The 15,993-nt window shown below is 37.1% G+C and overlaps 1 protein-coding gene across 1 annotated transcript in view; it reads left to right on the top strand.

The window, feature by feature from the left end:
- The window catches only part of LOC148946006 (serine/threonine-protein phosphatase 4 regulatory subunit 1-like), a 127,590-nt gene that overhangs the window by 86,103 nt on the left and 25,494 nt on the right, over positions 1-15,993 (top strand). The window contains exon 6 of the mRNA XM_089097575.1: positions 14,734-14,904. Within this exon, the coding sequence (XP_088953701.1) occupies positions 14,734-14,904 (171 nt within the window). The remainder of the gene's footprint in view (positions 1-14,733; positions 14,905-15,993) is intronic.

The following is a 15,993-nucleotide window of genomic DNA, read 5'->3' as shown; positions in this document are numbered from 1 at the left end:
ATGTCCAGTAACTCGACACTTTGAGCACTGACATTATAGTCAGTTTCTTGCACTGAAGTTTCTTCATTTTTCTTCCGGATTTTCACTGCAAAAAAGTCTAAAGTTTGTTGTCGCTTTTTACTCAGTCTGATTATGGAATCAAAACAACAAAAAAGATAAACGGACGAACTGACGCCTAGTTTTTGACTGAACCCTAGTCAGAGATCATGACAGCTGGTAAGACAGAGGAGAGGAATTGTTTTACACGTTTAAAACAAGGTTGTTTACTATCGGTATATTTAAGATTCTCCAGGATGAGGACAGAAGTAACATTTCAGAACAAAGTCATTGAAAAGTAATTGTAAAAAATAATAGTAAGAAAAGTAACAGTGCTATTTAATGGCTCTGAAAAAACAAAAGCACGGGAGGTGAACAATACAAGCGATCGGTCATTCAATCTCACTAGTTCAATTTAGAACATAGCTAAAATACAAAATAGCTATTAAACAAATGTAACAAGGTCTGCCTAAATCTAGGCTGGCGTTCCCCCTGCCACCCCCTCCCCTAATCGGCGGTACTTTGGCCTTTTAAGCTTCCTTCAGGTGAATGCAAGTGCAATTTTTAATAAAAAAAATTTAAAAACCACGAGGGGGCATGAGGATTTTAGAAATGCGTAGGTGGGACTTAGTCCAAAGTTGGTTGGGTACCACTGCTCTACAGTAAAAGTCTGTTTAGTTTGTTGTTAGGGGGGGGGGGGGCAGATGCCTCAAAAGGCGAATTTTAATCCCAAAACATCCCAACTCTGATTTAGCCTTCAGGTAAATACATAATTAATTCTAATGAAGGGGTGTCACCCGTCCCCCCCCCCCAAAAAAAAAAAAATAAAAAAAATAAAAAATATATATAAACATGAAAAATCAAGACATTAAAAAATTTCTTAAAATTTTTTTGAAACTACCAAACGAGTGACATTCTTGAGCTGACTCAGGTAGGCTATTCCAAACGATATGACAAGTAGTTAATGGACTAAAGTCAGACCTAACCGGTGGAGTAAATAAAATATTAATATTCCTTGAATTGCGAAGATGATGCGTAGACCTATCAGTGACGAAAGAAGGAGTAGTTTGAAGGGCTGTGGGAACATCACCATTTAGTTGATGAAAAGTGAAAGACGCACACGAAAGAATGTAGAGAGACTGTAAATCAAGTAATGGTCTTGGACTAGTTGGGTTAGTTGTAGTTTCCTGTATAAGCCTTTTTGCCTTATATAGCTTAGAAAGTGGTTTCAAAAAAGAAGAGAAAGTTGATATCTATATTGTAGGGTACTAGGAGACGTAGAACTGAACTAAGCAATGGAACAGAATTTTTAAAACTGATCCAGGAAAAAATTGCGTTTCAGCTTCCCCAAATTCCAAGACTCCTTGAGATCTTCATATAGTTAGTCCAATATGATGCTTGAATGAAATGTTTTCATCGAGAAGAATACCGAGAAATCGGACATATCGATTCTTAGGTCTACTGAGAGATTCCCTTGAATGCTGGATATTAGTTAACTCGGGCACGCCAGAGAAATACGGGAAAAAAATAAAAAACTTGACTTGAACATTTAGGGCAAGGCAATTTGCATCAAACCAAAAAACGGCTCTCCCAAAAAGGTCAACTATTTTGGGAAGCATCTCAGGACTCAGTTCCTACTACAGTACCAACGGTACTGTCATCGGCGAAAGCAACGAAAGTGTCCACATCCTGTGAAAAGGATGGATTTTTTTTCTAGCATTGAAATATTCAGGATGACATGGGCGACAGCAAACTGTAGGTTTTTATTTCTTAACCGCAACTATAAGGTCATTAACATATATCAAAAACAGAAACGGTCCAAGAACAGAGCCTCGAGGAACGTCAAACTCAACTTCAGACGAAAAGCGGGAAAGGGAAAAAACGGAGATAGTTCTACCTGACAAATAGGAATCAAACCAAGCATGAGCCTCTTACACCATTATGTGATAGCTTATACAGCAGAATCTCATGAGTTAAAGAATCAAAAGCCTTACGGACATCTAGGAATATAGCAGCAGGAATCAAACCAGAGTCAAGCGCGGTGTGGAGAAAATTTAAAAGTTTCACATGCTTGCTCCGTTGAATGTTTGTCTCGGAAGCCAAACTGAAAATCATGAAAAAATCTTATAGCCTCTAGAAAAGCAAGTAGACGGGAATCCATGGTGGTTACAAAATTTTTGCTGAAAACAGACAGCAAAGATATAGGACGATAATTGGCTGGATTATTTCTTGGTCCACGTTTATGTACAACAATTACTCTAGCTCGTTTAAAAGAACTGGGGAAAAATTCATTTTGAAAAGAGAGATTTATAAGCTTCGTCAATGCAGAAATAATTGAAGGAAGAGTGAACTTAACTACCATAGTTGGAATACAGTCAGGGCCAGACGACGAAGAGCCTTTCAAGCTATTTACAATCCTGGCTACTTCAAAATTAGAAGCGGGATATAACACCATCGATTTGAGACAAGGCGGACCAAGATAAGATTTGTAATCTGGTTGTGACTGTGAAGACCTGACTGAAGAAGCAATGATTTTCCCAATATTGGCAAATTATGATGTAAAATCTTCTTGAACAGATGTAATACCCTCAACAACCATATCACCAACACGAGACTTGGAGGTATAGAAGGAGCCGGAGATGAACGTTTGAGGAGAGGATTGATCACTTGCCAAGTTTTTCGGATATCCTTCCCACAATCCGAGCATTTTTTGGAATAATTAAGGAATTTGGCCTTCCGGCATAAAGAATTAAAAACATTCCTGTAGAGTTTGATTCGCTGAAGACGTGCAGCATTCAAAGATGGCTTTGCTGACTTACAAGCTTTCCACAGATTGTTTTTTCTTCTCTAACTCTTTAGAAGACCAGGGGTCATCCATGGGTTAAGAGGAATAGATCTTTTTGACCTTGAAGTTTAGGGGGGACAGAGCACATACGTCAGAATATACTCTTTTACTGAATCATAAAAGGAGCCAAACTTTGAAAAAAAATCGTTATGCTCACCAAAAATATTCCTTGTCTTCTCAGCTAAATGGAATCTAAGGTGGATCAATTCATTCAGACCAAACCTAAACGAGGCTGAAGCAGATGCTGGAGTATTGGAGGCTTTGGGCAATCCTAGGCCCATCTTGGTCATAACATGGTTTTCCACCTTTGGCGATGCTCTTCTATTTGCAAGAGTAGAAATCCCGCACAGACAGTCTCAAGCCTATTACCTCCTACCCATTAATACGATCATGCTTGCAAATATTATGCTACTATGGGGAGGCAACCCATAATAAATAAGTTAGCTAGGAAGAGGTTTTTAGCCTAAAAAAAAGACCAAATCCACTAGCAATATCCATTAATCAGAATCCATTGCAAATGCTATATCGTGTAATAGGCTTTTACTTCTTCGAGGGGTGCCTCTCCTCAAGATCACTCTGCAGCGCAGTTACCAGTCACAATTTTGGTTAGGAAAACTAGTGAAAGGTTGACCCTGATGCCACTATATAGTCAGGGACCCAGCCAACGAAATTCTAACATCACAGGCTTCAACGGCTAAAGAAGGTTTGAGGAATCTTATCAGGGGCAGAATTGGTTGCTAAAAAATGAATGTAGGCAGGCGCAACGAAAATTTGTGGGCCAAAGGAGATATCACCTAATTTGCATTATCGATGACGTCATCAGCTATATTTTCTGTTTTTTTTTTTTTTACCTAGATGAGAGGTTTGAACTTAGAATTTGAAACAGAGTAATGTACCAAGAGAGAAAAGAAAATGATCACAATCAGGTTTAGCTTCCTAACTGCACATTATTAAAATGTACCTAAGTAGTGACACTAGCAACCCACTTTCCTGTACTTTCGTTAGAGTTATGTTAGTGGGAGGAACAGTGTAATTAAGGCTGCAAAGGAAGGTGACAGCACCTTTGCAACTCCATTTCGTTAATGGCATAAAAACAGAAGTCACCTGTAATAAATTAAAGTGCACAGATATTGAATCCTAGCCTTGATAGAAGTGCGTCAAAAATAAAAAAAAATTAGCAGCAGAAATAGTCACACTTTCCGGCACAAGCAAAAAAAATCACAAAATCGAGGAAGGCATTTACAACTCTTGGTGTACTTTTTGCTACACTCACAAAAGTTGTGAATATCCCAACAGAAGCGAGGAAGCGCTCGAAACAACATGAACAATATTTTGTCCAGAATATTGTCATCCATAACTCAAAGGGCTTGGTAGACATGGTCTTGCAATCAAGAGGCATTTCAGATTGCAAGCTGATTGTAAGAACATTTACAATGTTTCACAAACGTCCCCTCTGTAGGAGGCAACAGTTTCAGCTCCTTCTTAGAGGGTACAAGTGTACTTGTAAATCACTGAGGGAAAGCTGATTAGGATTCCTTCCATAAGCGCTGATCATCAGCTTTCTTGTAACATCTTGGAAGGAGAACATACTTGCTTCCATGAAGGTTTCATCTTTCAACTTCTGTATTGCACACTGAATCTCCATGTACATACCGCTCTCCTTGGTGGACGCTAAGAACGTTGGTTTTCCTTTGGAGAAAAAGTAACTCGTTGTCACATTCCAAAATGCAGTAAATCAACGCCAGGGAGTTCAACATTTGCTTCTGCGTTCTCTGGAACAAAAGATCAATGGGACATAATAATTTGGAAACTTCACAAGTAGTTGAGGCACAACATTTTCCCCAGGAAAATGTTAAGGAGACGAGGGTATTGGTCCGCTAGTATCACAACTACATCAATATCATTAGCACAAACAGTCACCCTTTCAAAGCCGTTTCTGAAGCAAAAGGCAACGTGCAGAGCCATTCTGGTGTCCGCTTCGTAATGTGTGATACACAGAAATTCCTTGAAACTGAACGAATCAACATCATGACTTGAATATACAGCTCTCATCCTGTCTTCAAATCCTCCAGACAGCCATATACGCAAGGTGTTGGCAGTACTTAAGCTGCTTATATCGTAATCCATTTACTTCCAATGTTTAATAAATAGCTTTCATCATATTTGCTTTGCTCTTCGTATGTGCAACAATCTTTTTCCAGTTTCCAATGTTTGAGTTCGTCAAGAAAGAGTAGACTGTCGAGAAGCGGCCACGTAACTGGTGACACCCACTTCAGTTCTTCAGACATATGCTGCCACCATTTGGATCAGTGTGACCAAACAGTCCGTCATACTTGTCACCCATGATATGGATTTCACTTGCTGTTTCAGGTATCCCTTTCAAAACGGCTTTAAGCAGCCAAATGGTTTAGATTTCAACGGTTTCATGTTCAGCCGGTGGCTTTTGGCGAACCAGTGACATGAAGTCGATAATAACCCATACAAGCAACGTTCCTCTTCGAAGTTCGGGTTTTCAGGCCATTCACGCAAGCCACTGGCCTCCCTCAGGAAGTCTAGTTCAGTAGACTTTACACTGTTTCAAAGCGCCCACGTAGAATTCCTGAGCTCAAAAATTGAAGGAGCATATGAAATGTCTTCAAAATTCAGAATATTTTTAAGCTGTTTCAGTCCACTGTTAGTGCTAGAATCTATCCCACGCAGAAAGTTTCCAATATATACTCAAATGATACAGATTAAAATTAATTCTTTGAACTTCTTAAAGTAATAATAAATATTTGAATAACCCTGATTTAACTAAGCAACTTTTATTAAAACATTTTTAGGAAGAAATTGGGGACAGACAAGCACTAGATTGTTGGGACCATAAAATTATTTCAGTTGTTATTTCAGTATGGACGTCTGTATTACATTTATCTATTGCCTATGTATTACATTTTTTCATTTTTCTTGTTACATTTTTACATTTTTCTTTAAAGAATAAATGAAACCCAAAACTTACAGAAATTAAATAAACAATCATAGCAAAAAACATACAACAAGTAATAATATAAATGAATGAATAGATCTTAAAGCGAATAATGCTTAGATTGAATATGAAAATCCAGCTTGAAACGAAAAAGAAAAATTTCTATTGAAGTATAAATGAAACTTAAAACGAACAGAAATTAAATAAACAATCAATGCAAACAAGCATACAATAGATATTAATGTAAATGAATAAATAAATCTTAAAACAAGTGAAACTTAAATTGAATGTGCAAATCTAGCTTGAAACCAACAAAAATCACTACAAACAAGAGTTTGAGTATCGCCTCCTTCTCACTGTGAAAGTATAAAACCTACTGCGTCATTGGCGCTTTACTGAAAACAAATTTTAGTAGAAATATTTTCTTTTGTACTTATTGAAAATACTTCAACAGCAAAATATTTTTTTTTATTATTTTAAGCTTGATTTTCATATTCAATCTAAGCATTACTTGCTATAAGATTTATTTATTCATTTATATTATTACTTGTTGTATGTTTTTCCTATGATTGTTTATTTAGTTTCTGTTCGTTTTGGGTTTCATTTATTCTTTAATAGTAGTTTCTAGTCGTTTTAAGTTTGAATTTTAACAGGTATTTGTATCTGCTGAACTTAAATTATGGCATTTACTTTTTTTTGAAACTTATTTTTTGGAAACTTTTTTTTGAAATTATCCTAATTTTTGTTCGTTTTTGATTGCAAAAAGTTTCAAGTTTTTAAAAATTCCTTCTTTCAAAATTCCTTATTTCAAAGTCAAACTTAAAAAAAACTCAAATGGTCATCAAAGTATCAAAACTGGTATGAAAATAACAATATCAAAGTGAAAAAAGCTTGCCCCCTTTCAAAAGAGCCCCCTTTGAAGTTTATACGACGACCCCTTCTATATGAAGTGCGCCTGGGAAAAAATAAATAAAGTTTGGAGGGAGGCTAGCTGCCCTCTGATCACTTTTTACTCTTAAAAAATGAATTAGCACTTTCAATTTCCAATGAAATGAGCCCTCTTTGAAGTTTATACGAGCATCCCTTCCATAATAATCATATATGCCCCCAGGGCGTAACTTACAACACCTCCCCTTGGGCCCTGGGGGGATGTGTCGACCCCGGAGTTTTTGTTATCTGAACTTTGAACTACTTTTAACAAAATGCCTACCTCAAAATTTTTATCTGATGCATTTGAGGCGTGGATGGGGGGGGGGGGGGGCTAGTTGCCCTCCAATCTCTTTTGACTCTTAAAAAGTGAACGAAAACTTTCAATTTCCAATCAAATGAACCCTCTTCGAAGTTTATACAAGCATCCCTTCCATAAAAACGATATATGCCCCCAGAGCATTACTTACAACGCCTGCATTCGGGTCATGTGGGTTGCGTCGACACAGGAGTTTTTCTTATGTCACCTTTGAATTATTTTTAATGAAATGGCTATTTAAAAATTTTTGTCGCACAGGCTTGGGGAAAAAAGAGTGTGTGGAGGGGGGCTAGTTGCCCTCGGATATATTTTGACTCTTAAAAAGTGAACTATAACTTTCAATTTCCAATCAAATGAGCCCTCTCTGAAGTTAATACGAGCATCCCTTCCGTAAGAACCATACACACCCCCAGGACAACACTTACAACGCCTCCCCCTGGGCCCTGGGGGGTTGTGTTGACAACGGAGTTTTTGTTATCTAATTTTTGAAGAATTTTTAAGAACCGGGCTATCTCTAAAGTTATAGCGGATAGGTTTGGGAAAACGGCGTGGGGGGGGGGCAGTTGCCCTTAAATCTCTTGATTCTTAAAAAGTGAACTAGAACTTTCAATTTCCAATCAAATGAGCCCTCTCTGAAGTTAATACGAGCATTCCTTCCATAAGAGCCATATATGCCCCCAGGGCATAACTTATAACCCTTGCCCTGAAGACTGTGGGGGGAGAGTCCTGCTCAAACAAGCATCCCTTTCATAAGAGCCATACATGCCCTTAGGGTATAACTTAGAACGCCTTCACCCGGGCCCTGTGGGGCTGTATTGACACCCGAGTTTTTCTTATCCGACCTTTGAACTATTTTTTTTTTTACAAAATGTCTATCTAAAAATTTTCATCAGATGGGTTTGGAAAAAGAAGGCATGGGGGGGGGCTAGTTGCCATCGAATCTCTTTTGACTCTTAAAAAATGAACTAGAACTTTAAATTTTCAATCATATGAGCCCTCTCTGAAGTTTATACGAGTATCTGTTTCATAAGAACCATATATACCCCAGGGCATAACTTACAACGCCTGCCCCCGGGCCCTGGAGGTTTGTGCCGACACTTGAATTTTTGTTATTTGACTTTTGAACAATTTTCAACTTAATGGCTATCTCAAAATTTTTATCGGATGCATTTGGGAAAAAAGGGGCGTTGGGCGGCTAGTTGCCCTTCAATCTTTTTTGACTCTTAGTGAACTAGAACTTACAATTTCCAATCAAATAAGCCCTCTTTGAAGTTTATACGAGCATTCGTGTTACATGAGTCATATATGCCCCCAATCCATAACTTATGACGCCGGGCTTAGGGTTGTAAGGTGTTATGTTGACACTAAAGTTTTTGTTATATTATCATATAACTGTTTTTAACAAAATAGCTATCTCGAAATTTTATCGGCGGCGTTGAGGATAACCGGGCGGGGGGGGGGGGGCTGGGTACCCTCCGATATCTTTTGAAGCTTAAAACGTGAACTAGAACTTTCAATTTCCAATGAAATGAACCCTCTATGAAGTTTATACGAACATTCCTTCCATAAGAACCATATATACCCCAGGGCGTAACTTATAACTCTTGCCCTGAAGACCTGGGGGGGGGGGTTCATGCTCAGATATAATTTCCAGAACTTTCAACTACGTTGAACAAAATGGCTATCTCAAAATTTTGATTGGATGTATTTGGAGAACTGGTGGGCGTGGACGGGGGGTTAGTTGCCTTCCAATCACTTTTGACTGTTAAAAAGGGCACTAGTAATTTAAATTTCCAATCGAATGAGCCCTTTTTGAAGTTTCTATGACAATGCTTTCTATAAAATCTTATGTGCCCCCAAGACATAAAGTACAACCCTTGCCCTGAGGGCTGTGGGGGAGGGGATTGTCATCCTCAAAGACTCAATTTCTAGAATTTTCAATCACGTTGAATAAAATCGCCATCTCAAAAGTTTTATTGGATGTGATTTGGGAAAAGGTGGGCGTGAGAGGGGGGTTAGTTGCCCTCCAATCACTTTCGACCATTATAAAGGTCACTAACCCTTTCAACTTCCAATCAAATGGTCCCTTTTAGAAGTTTTTTCGACAAAGCTTTCTATAAAAACCTTATATGCCCCCAGGGCATAACTTACAACCCTTGCCCTGAGGGCTTTAGAGGAAGTGTCCTCCTTAAAACAAAATTTCTATTTTGAAATTAACTACGTTGAAAAAAATGGTTTTCTCAAAATTTTGATTGGATGTGTTTGGAGAAAATAGTGGGTGTGGAATGGGTGTTCGTTGCCTTCCAATCACTTTTGACTCTTCAAAAGGGCAGTAGAACTCATCGATTTCCAATCGAATGAGCCCCTTTTGAAGTTTTTACGACGGCCCATTCAATATGAAGTACCTCTGGAAAAAAATTAATAATCATTGGCAGCGCAATCGCGCTGCCTAAGTAAAGAACGATGTTGGCCCAATGAATTATTCATCTATTTATTATTATTATTTTTTTGTTCTAGACCAGGGCACTTCATATCGAAGAAGTTGTCGTAGAAGCTTCGAAAAGTGCTCATTCGATTGGAAATTGGAGTGGCTAGTGCCCTTTTTAATAGTCGAAAGTGATTGGAAGGCAACTAACACCCTTCCTTGGCCACCATTTCCCTAAACACGTCCACTCAACAGTTTGAGATAGCCATTTTGTTCAGCGTAGTTGATTTCCAGATAGAAATTATGTTTTATGAGGAGGACACTCCCCCACAGCCCTCAGGGCAAGAGTTGTAATTTATGCCCTGGGGTTATATAATATTTATAGAAAGTGTTGTCGTAGAAACTTCAAAAAGGTTCATTCGATTGGAAATTCAATAGGCTAGTGCCCTTTTTAATAGTCGAAAGTGATTGGAGGGCAACTACCCCCCTCTCACACCCACCTTTTCCCCAAACACATACAATCAAAATTTTTAGACAGCCATTTTGTTCAACGTGGTTGATAATTCTGGAAATTAGGTCTTTGAGGATGACAACCCCCCCCCCCCTCTATCTACAGCCCTCAGGGCAAGGGTTATAAGTTATGGCCTGGGGCCATATAAGGTTTTCATAGAGAGATGCCGTAGAAACTTCAAAAGAGGCTCATTCGATTGGAAATTGAAATGGGGAAATTCAAACTGCTAGTGCCCTTTTTAATATCTCGAAAGTGATTGGAGGGCAACTAACCTTCACTCACGCCCACCTTTTCCCCAAACACATAAAATCAAAATTTTTAGGTAGCCATTTTGTTCAGCATAGTTGAAAGTTTTGGAAATTGGTTCTTTTAGGATGACACCCCCCCCCCCAGCCCTCAGGGCAAGGGTTTTAAGTTATGCCCTGGGGCATATAAGGATTTTATAGAAAGTGTTGTTGTAGAAACTTCAAAAAGGGCTCATTCCATTGGAAATTGAAATGGCTAGTGGACATTTTAATAGTCGAAAGTAATTGAAAGGCAACTAAGACCCCTCTCATGCCCACCATTTTCCCAAACACATACAATCAAAATTTTGAGACCCTATAGCGTTGCCTCTGATTGCGATTAGTTGAAGAACTCGTAAATTCTTAATGCTTGCAACTGCAAATTAAGGGAAGGTAAATTTGAAAAGTAGAGTGGAGAGATAATACTCCCCTACTCTTGAAATCCCTCATTAGTGGAATTGGATCTGAAATTGCACTCAGTGAAAAATATTCTACCAGAATAAAACCTCCCCAGAATAAAAATATACCCAATCTTTTTTTTCCTATTTCTGCAAATACACCCTTTTTGCCATTGGCGCAAGGAATTTTGAATGCGCCACCAGATATTTGTTTTCAGCGCTTGTTTTTACCCTAGATTCCATATTCAAACCTTTTTTGGCTCGTTGAAGTCTGACAACTATTTTCTAGCGATCTTTCTTAGTCGTTCGTCCTTGACTATATGCTCGTATTTCATTGTGCTCTTTTTTTTTTTTTTTACAAAAATATTATAAATAGCCAGTTTACTTTTGAATATATCCATTCTACTATTGATGAAACGAAATATTAAGACGATCAAGAAGACTAAAACGTCTGCCACATATGTATCTCCCATCTGTTGTTCCTCTGACAATGGCTCTTGTAAATAAGATTTTTGCTCTCGCAGAAGTTACGTCACTCAGTTCAAAAAGTCGCACAAGAACCCTTTCTATTGATAAACACTTCGATTCCGCACGGTAAAGTTAATGAAGGGAAAGACTGACATAAAAACTCACATTAAGATGCATCCAAGTTTAGCTGGGACTAGTAAGTAAAAAAATAATACGTACTGTCATGCATATAGCCAAGGTAAATGTTCATAAAGTGAAATCTTTTTATCTATCATATTAATTATCTAAAAAGGGTTCTGAAATTTGAAAGCTTCTTCCAGAGTAATGAGGATATTTATTTCATTCAATTGTTGAACAAACTTAAGTCTTCTATGAACTTATAATGTCGTCGGGTATTGCAAAAGTTCCAGTTTAATAACTCAGCAATCCGGTTTTAAACTCCCCAGAAAGTGTTAACCAGTGTTTCTTTTTCCATAGACATTTTAGAAAACTGAAGAAATTTAGAATTCATTGGTTGTTTTTATCTGAAGGTGTGTATACAATAATCCTTTTTATGGTGAAGCAGGGAAGTCGTTTTGAGCAAAAATGTGCCTTAGCTTTAATCATCGAGGATTTGCCTGTGTATTTTAAAGCATGCACAGGAAATACCCATTGGTGTCTCGAAATTTGAAATGGTTTTTGTGTGCCTCTTTCTTCAACTGAATAAAACCACCAAACTTGTCCAAAGTAGGTTTGGACCCCATAGGGTTAAATTATTGATAACCATTATTTTCATATGTTGTTTCACGTTGATTTACATCCAATGAACTAGATCGCCATTTCGTATTTTGAACTATTTGTCTTTGCATTCTCTTTTCTTCTTACTTCTCCTTTTACTGAAGCTGACCAATTGGAGGATCGTAAGATAGCTGGCTCCAAACTGAAAATGTCTCGCATTTTTGTTCTCACTGGTCTAAGTTAAGTTAGATCCTATATTAGTCTTTATTTGAACTGAATAATAGCGTCTTTGGAATCTCTTGTGAACTAGGGCTTCTATTTCCATCAGCTAAACGGGGTCTGAGTCGAGGAGCGGCTACACTATTCGAAGAAAATTTGGCAAGGATCAGCAGAAAACCTCTTGCAGATCGTTTTGTGAAAGAACACTGGTCTACTATATAACTCAAAAAGCCTGTAATAAATCATCACATCTTAAATGTGATCTTAAATGCGGTGCTTACATGTTTTACGGAAACGGCAATTGCGGTCTCATTTGAAAGCTATCCTGGTTTCTCTAAGGTCACGTCTTTAACAATTTTTTTCCAAAAGTAGCTAGCTGATTACTGAATGAAAATTACAGGGTTTCTGCTAAAATAAAATAAAATTGCCGATACACTTAGATAGCAGAAAATTACTAGTAATTTTATTTTTATCTTTCCGTTATCTACGGCTTTCATTATTTGATTTTGCTAAAATGAAGACTCAAAAACAAACGGCTGTGAGTTAATAGTATAGCCAGCGTCGATATACCATAGGATTATGATATTGCCCTAAGCTGCTTAGAATAGTCTTTTTATATTCGAAAAACAATTGTCCATAAAGGAAAGTGTTCTGCTCCTTCTATATAAAACTTGAATTGCTGGTCATGGATGCCTCTTCTTCAGTTAGTAACCCATTTAATTTTTCGTCTTATTTACTTATGAAACATAGCTTATGCCAAAGTTGGTGCAAAAACATGCTGGAATCTCTTCTTATAAATATCACTTGTATTTTCAGGGCAATGGTCTGTACGACATTGCAGCTAATGAAGTCCTTCATTCATATTACCATCAAGGTATCTGTAGCTACTGTAGATATTTTTGTTAACTCAGCATACTTGGCTTTGTCTTTGTCGAGAAACGATCTTACAATTAGGATAAACGATATCCCAGTCTATCATTCAGTACTGTTAATTAAAATGATGAGGCTGTCATCATTAACGACGCTTTATCTGAAGCTCGTCGTAAATCTTGGCTTTTTTCTTTTAATACTTTTTTTTACTTGATCCAGGCATTTTTCTAAATGTTCAAATGTTGTCAAGACCCTTCAGCTATTTTGTTAAGCCTAGCTCCAGGTACAACGGCTCCAAGGTGATTCTTTGTCTATGAAGAATAAAGAATAACACCTCTTTCCCTGACTACTTGGGTGCCTTTTGCTGGTCACTTTTTACCCAGTTGTCTTGGGCAGCTCTGACATCCCAGTGGCATAAGAAGCAATGCTATTTTGTATAATCGCTTCGAGTGACCATAGATAAAGTTGACGGTTTTGAAGGCCACGCAGATTACATGTTGACATCCATAAAATTGTGAATCTATGCTTAAACATTTTGGTTGAGTAATCAAATGGTGTCGAGCTGAATGTGCTGGTGTTGTGCAGTAGAATACATTTTATGTTCCACTTCGAGTTATCGGTAAATAGACTCCAGTCCTCTGGAATATTTTCCGGAAGCCTCTCAGCTGGAGACTTCTAAGATCATGGCAGACTGCGAGGATGTCTTCAAAAGAGAAGGAAGGCAGCAAGTCCCTATTTATTGTACTTGTACAATTTTGTACTATATTTACTATTATTGTTTCGGTTGGCACCAACAATTTTGATAATGTAAAAATTATAGTCGTTTCTGTCGTTTTTTTTTTTGGAAAATAACAGGATAGTCTGGAAAATCAGTTTTTTCTCTCTTTTGATATGTAAGCCTTAAATATGTACAGAATATGTCAGGTTGATTAAAACAACGCCTTCATTAGAAGTTGTCTTTTCTATACAATTTACAAAAATAAACCATATAATTACAAGAATGTAAATGATTAACTACATAGCACGTGGAATATTATTAAGCCTTTGCAACTGAATCCTCGAGTCAGTTGTGTGATTTCCACACAGAAAGGAAGACAGGTTTTTTTGGCTCCATGCAGGGAAAAAACAAGCAGAAGAAAGGACGTTAACAGTTATCACTTGATAGTGTATTCTTGGGGGTAAATTGCAAAAATTAGCTTTGGTCAGAAAGTAGCTGTACCTGATAAGGAAAAGCTGATGTCAAAGTTTGAATCAACATGACCGAATACAGTAAAAAACCGACAGAATATTTAATAAAACCAGCAAATAACTAGCCAGTGACGTTCACTTTCCCAGTTTTACGGAATATGCCTCAAAGATTTTTTAACACAGTATCGCATAGTTAACGTTGTCGCGAATGTCAACATTCACCGGTGAATGTTCGAAATGCCCTTTTTTTCTTCTTGGATTTAGTGTCACCGTTGCCAGTCAACTGTTTGTATTTAATGCAAGGTTTGATGATGACAGGTTAGGCTGGTTTAGATTAGCTTAAGTTAGGTTTTTAACCCATTTCTGATTTTTATAACCAAATTTAATCTAACATAATCTAACCAGCTAATTGAATCAAAGCAGAGAAAAGGGAATTTCGGACATTCACGGTAACATATATGGAAATCAATGAATGTATTGAATTCATCCTTCATAGACTACAGCTTTTTTCTTCTAGATTCCTTGTATCTTATAAATTTAATGTTGTGTCATTTCTTTCAGCTACTGTGTCGGATATCACCGCTGTTAGGACGAGATATTACTTTAAGACACTTTCTTGAAGAATACATTTGTTTATGCAATGATGCCTCTATGCAGATACGCAAAATTTGTGCCTCCAGTTTTGGGGAAATGTGTTCCGTAGTTGGGGGAGATATAGTCGAAAAGGAACTTGTAAGTACTCCTGTCATTCTCTTGTCAATAACCCTTGCAAGATCAGCAGCAGCGGTCAGTTTGGAACCGACTATTTCTTAATATGTTTTTTAATTCTATGTTGCATGAAAATTAATTTGTACTTTGATATGGATTTATATTTTTGAAATGTTTTAATCAGAGGAGGAAAATAGAAGTGTTTTGGAAACTTGTTTTCCAAAACCAAGGTTAGCTTATATCTGTTTAGATACAAGCTTGGTTCGCCCTACTTGGTCTAAAGGATGTATCTTACGAAACTGTTGTTTTGAATTTATTTTAGGTCAGTTATGTAATGCGTTTTTTTTTTTTTTTTTTTTTTTTTTTTTTTTTTTTTTTTTTTTTTTTTTGTTAAGGACAAATTTTGATTATTTCCTAGATATTCGATCGTGTACATTTCTCATGTAAAAAAAAGAAGTTTTTTTTAAGGCTTAGTTGTTGGTGTAAATTCTAGCACTTCTGATGTGGTAGACAAGGCCGTACCCAGAGGGGGGGGTTAGGGGGGTTTGAACCCCCCCCCCTAAATGTTTGTCTGACTCGTAAAAACCTAAAAAAAAAATGGATATAAACAAATTTTGTATGCGTTTTATGAGGTTTTTTTGTGTAACCCCCCGCACCCGAATTTTTTTTTTTTTTTGAGGAAAACCCCCTTCTGAAAAAAAAATCCTGGGTCTGGCCTTGGTGGTAGATGAGGTGATGAACAAAGATATTTTTAAATATATAAAAATGTATGGCTTGTATCTGTTTCTTGATTTTCTATACCGCCATTTTCTTTTGATTTGTTTCCAAACAAAAGTCTTCAGAAAGTAGTTCGCTTCGTATGGCATATTCTCTTGTCCTTGAAGCTGGGAAATCAGGCAAGGATATTAAAATTTTCGGAATCCTTTTTTGCTGAAATCACCTAATATTTTAGGAGTTGTTTATTGTTTTATTGCGATCTTTTTTTTAGTAAATTAATGAAATTGCTTCGATTTAGTTAAGAAAGCTTTTTTCTACTATTCAATTAAAAGCGTGTTAAGGTTATGATTGCAAATAAAAAAATAGACTACTTGTGTAATTAAAAGAAATGACACT

The sequence above is a fragment of the Artemia sp. Qi Xiang Cuo genome, chromosome 12 (assembly GCF_049724085.1).
Source record: "Artemia sp. Qi Xiang Cuo chromosome 12, ASM4972408v1, whole genome shotgun sequence".
Taxonomy (NCBI): domain Eukaryota; kingdom Metazoa; phylum Arthropoda; class Branchiopoda; order Anostraca; family Artemiidae; genus Artemia; species Artemia sp. Qi Xiang Cuo.
The sequence above is the reverse complement of the archived record's forward strand: the minus strand, read 5'-3'. Positions and strand labels throughout refer to the sequence as shown.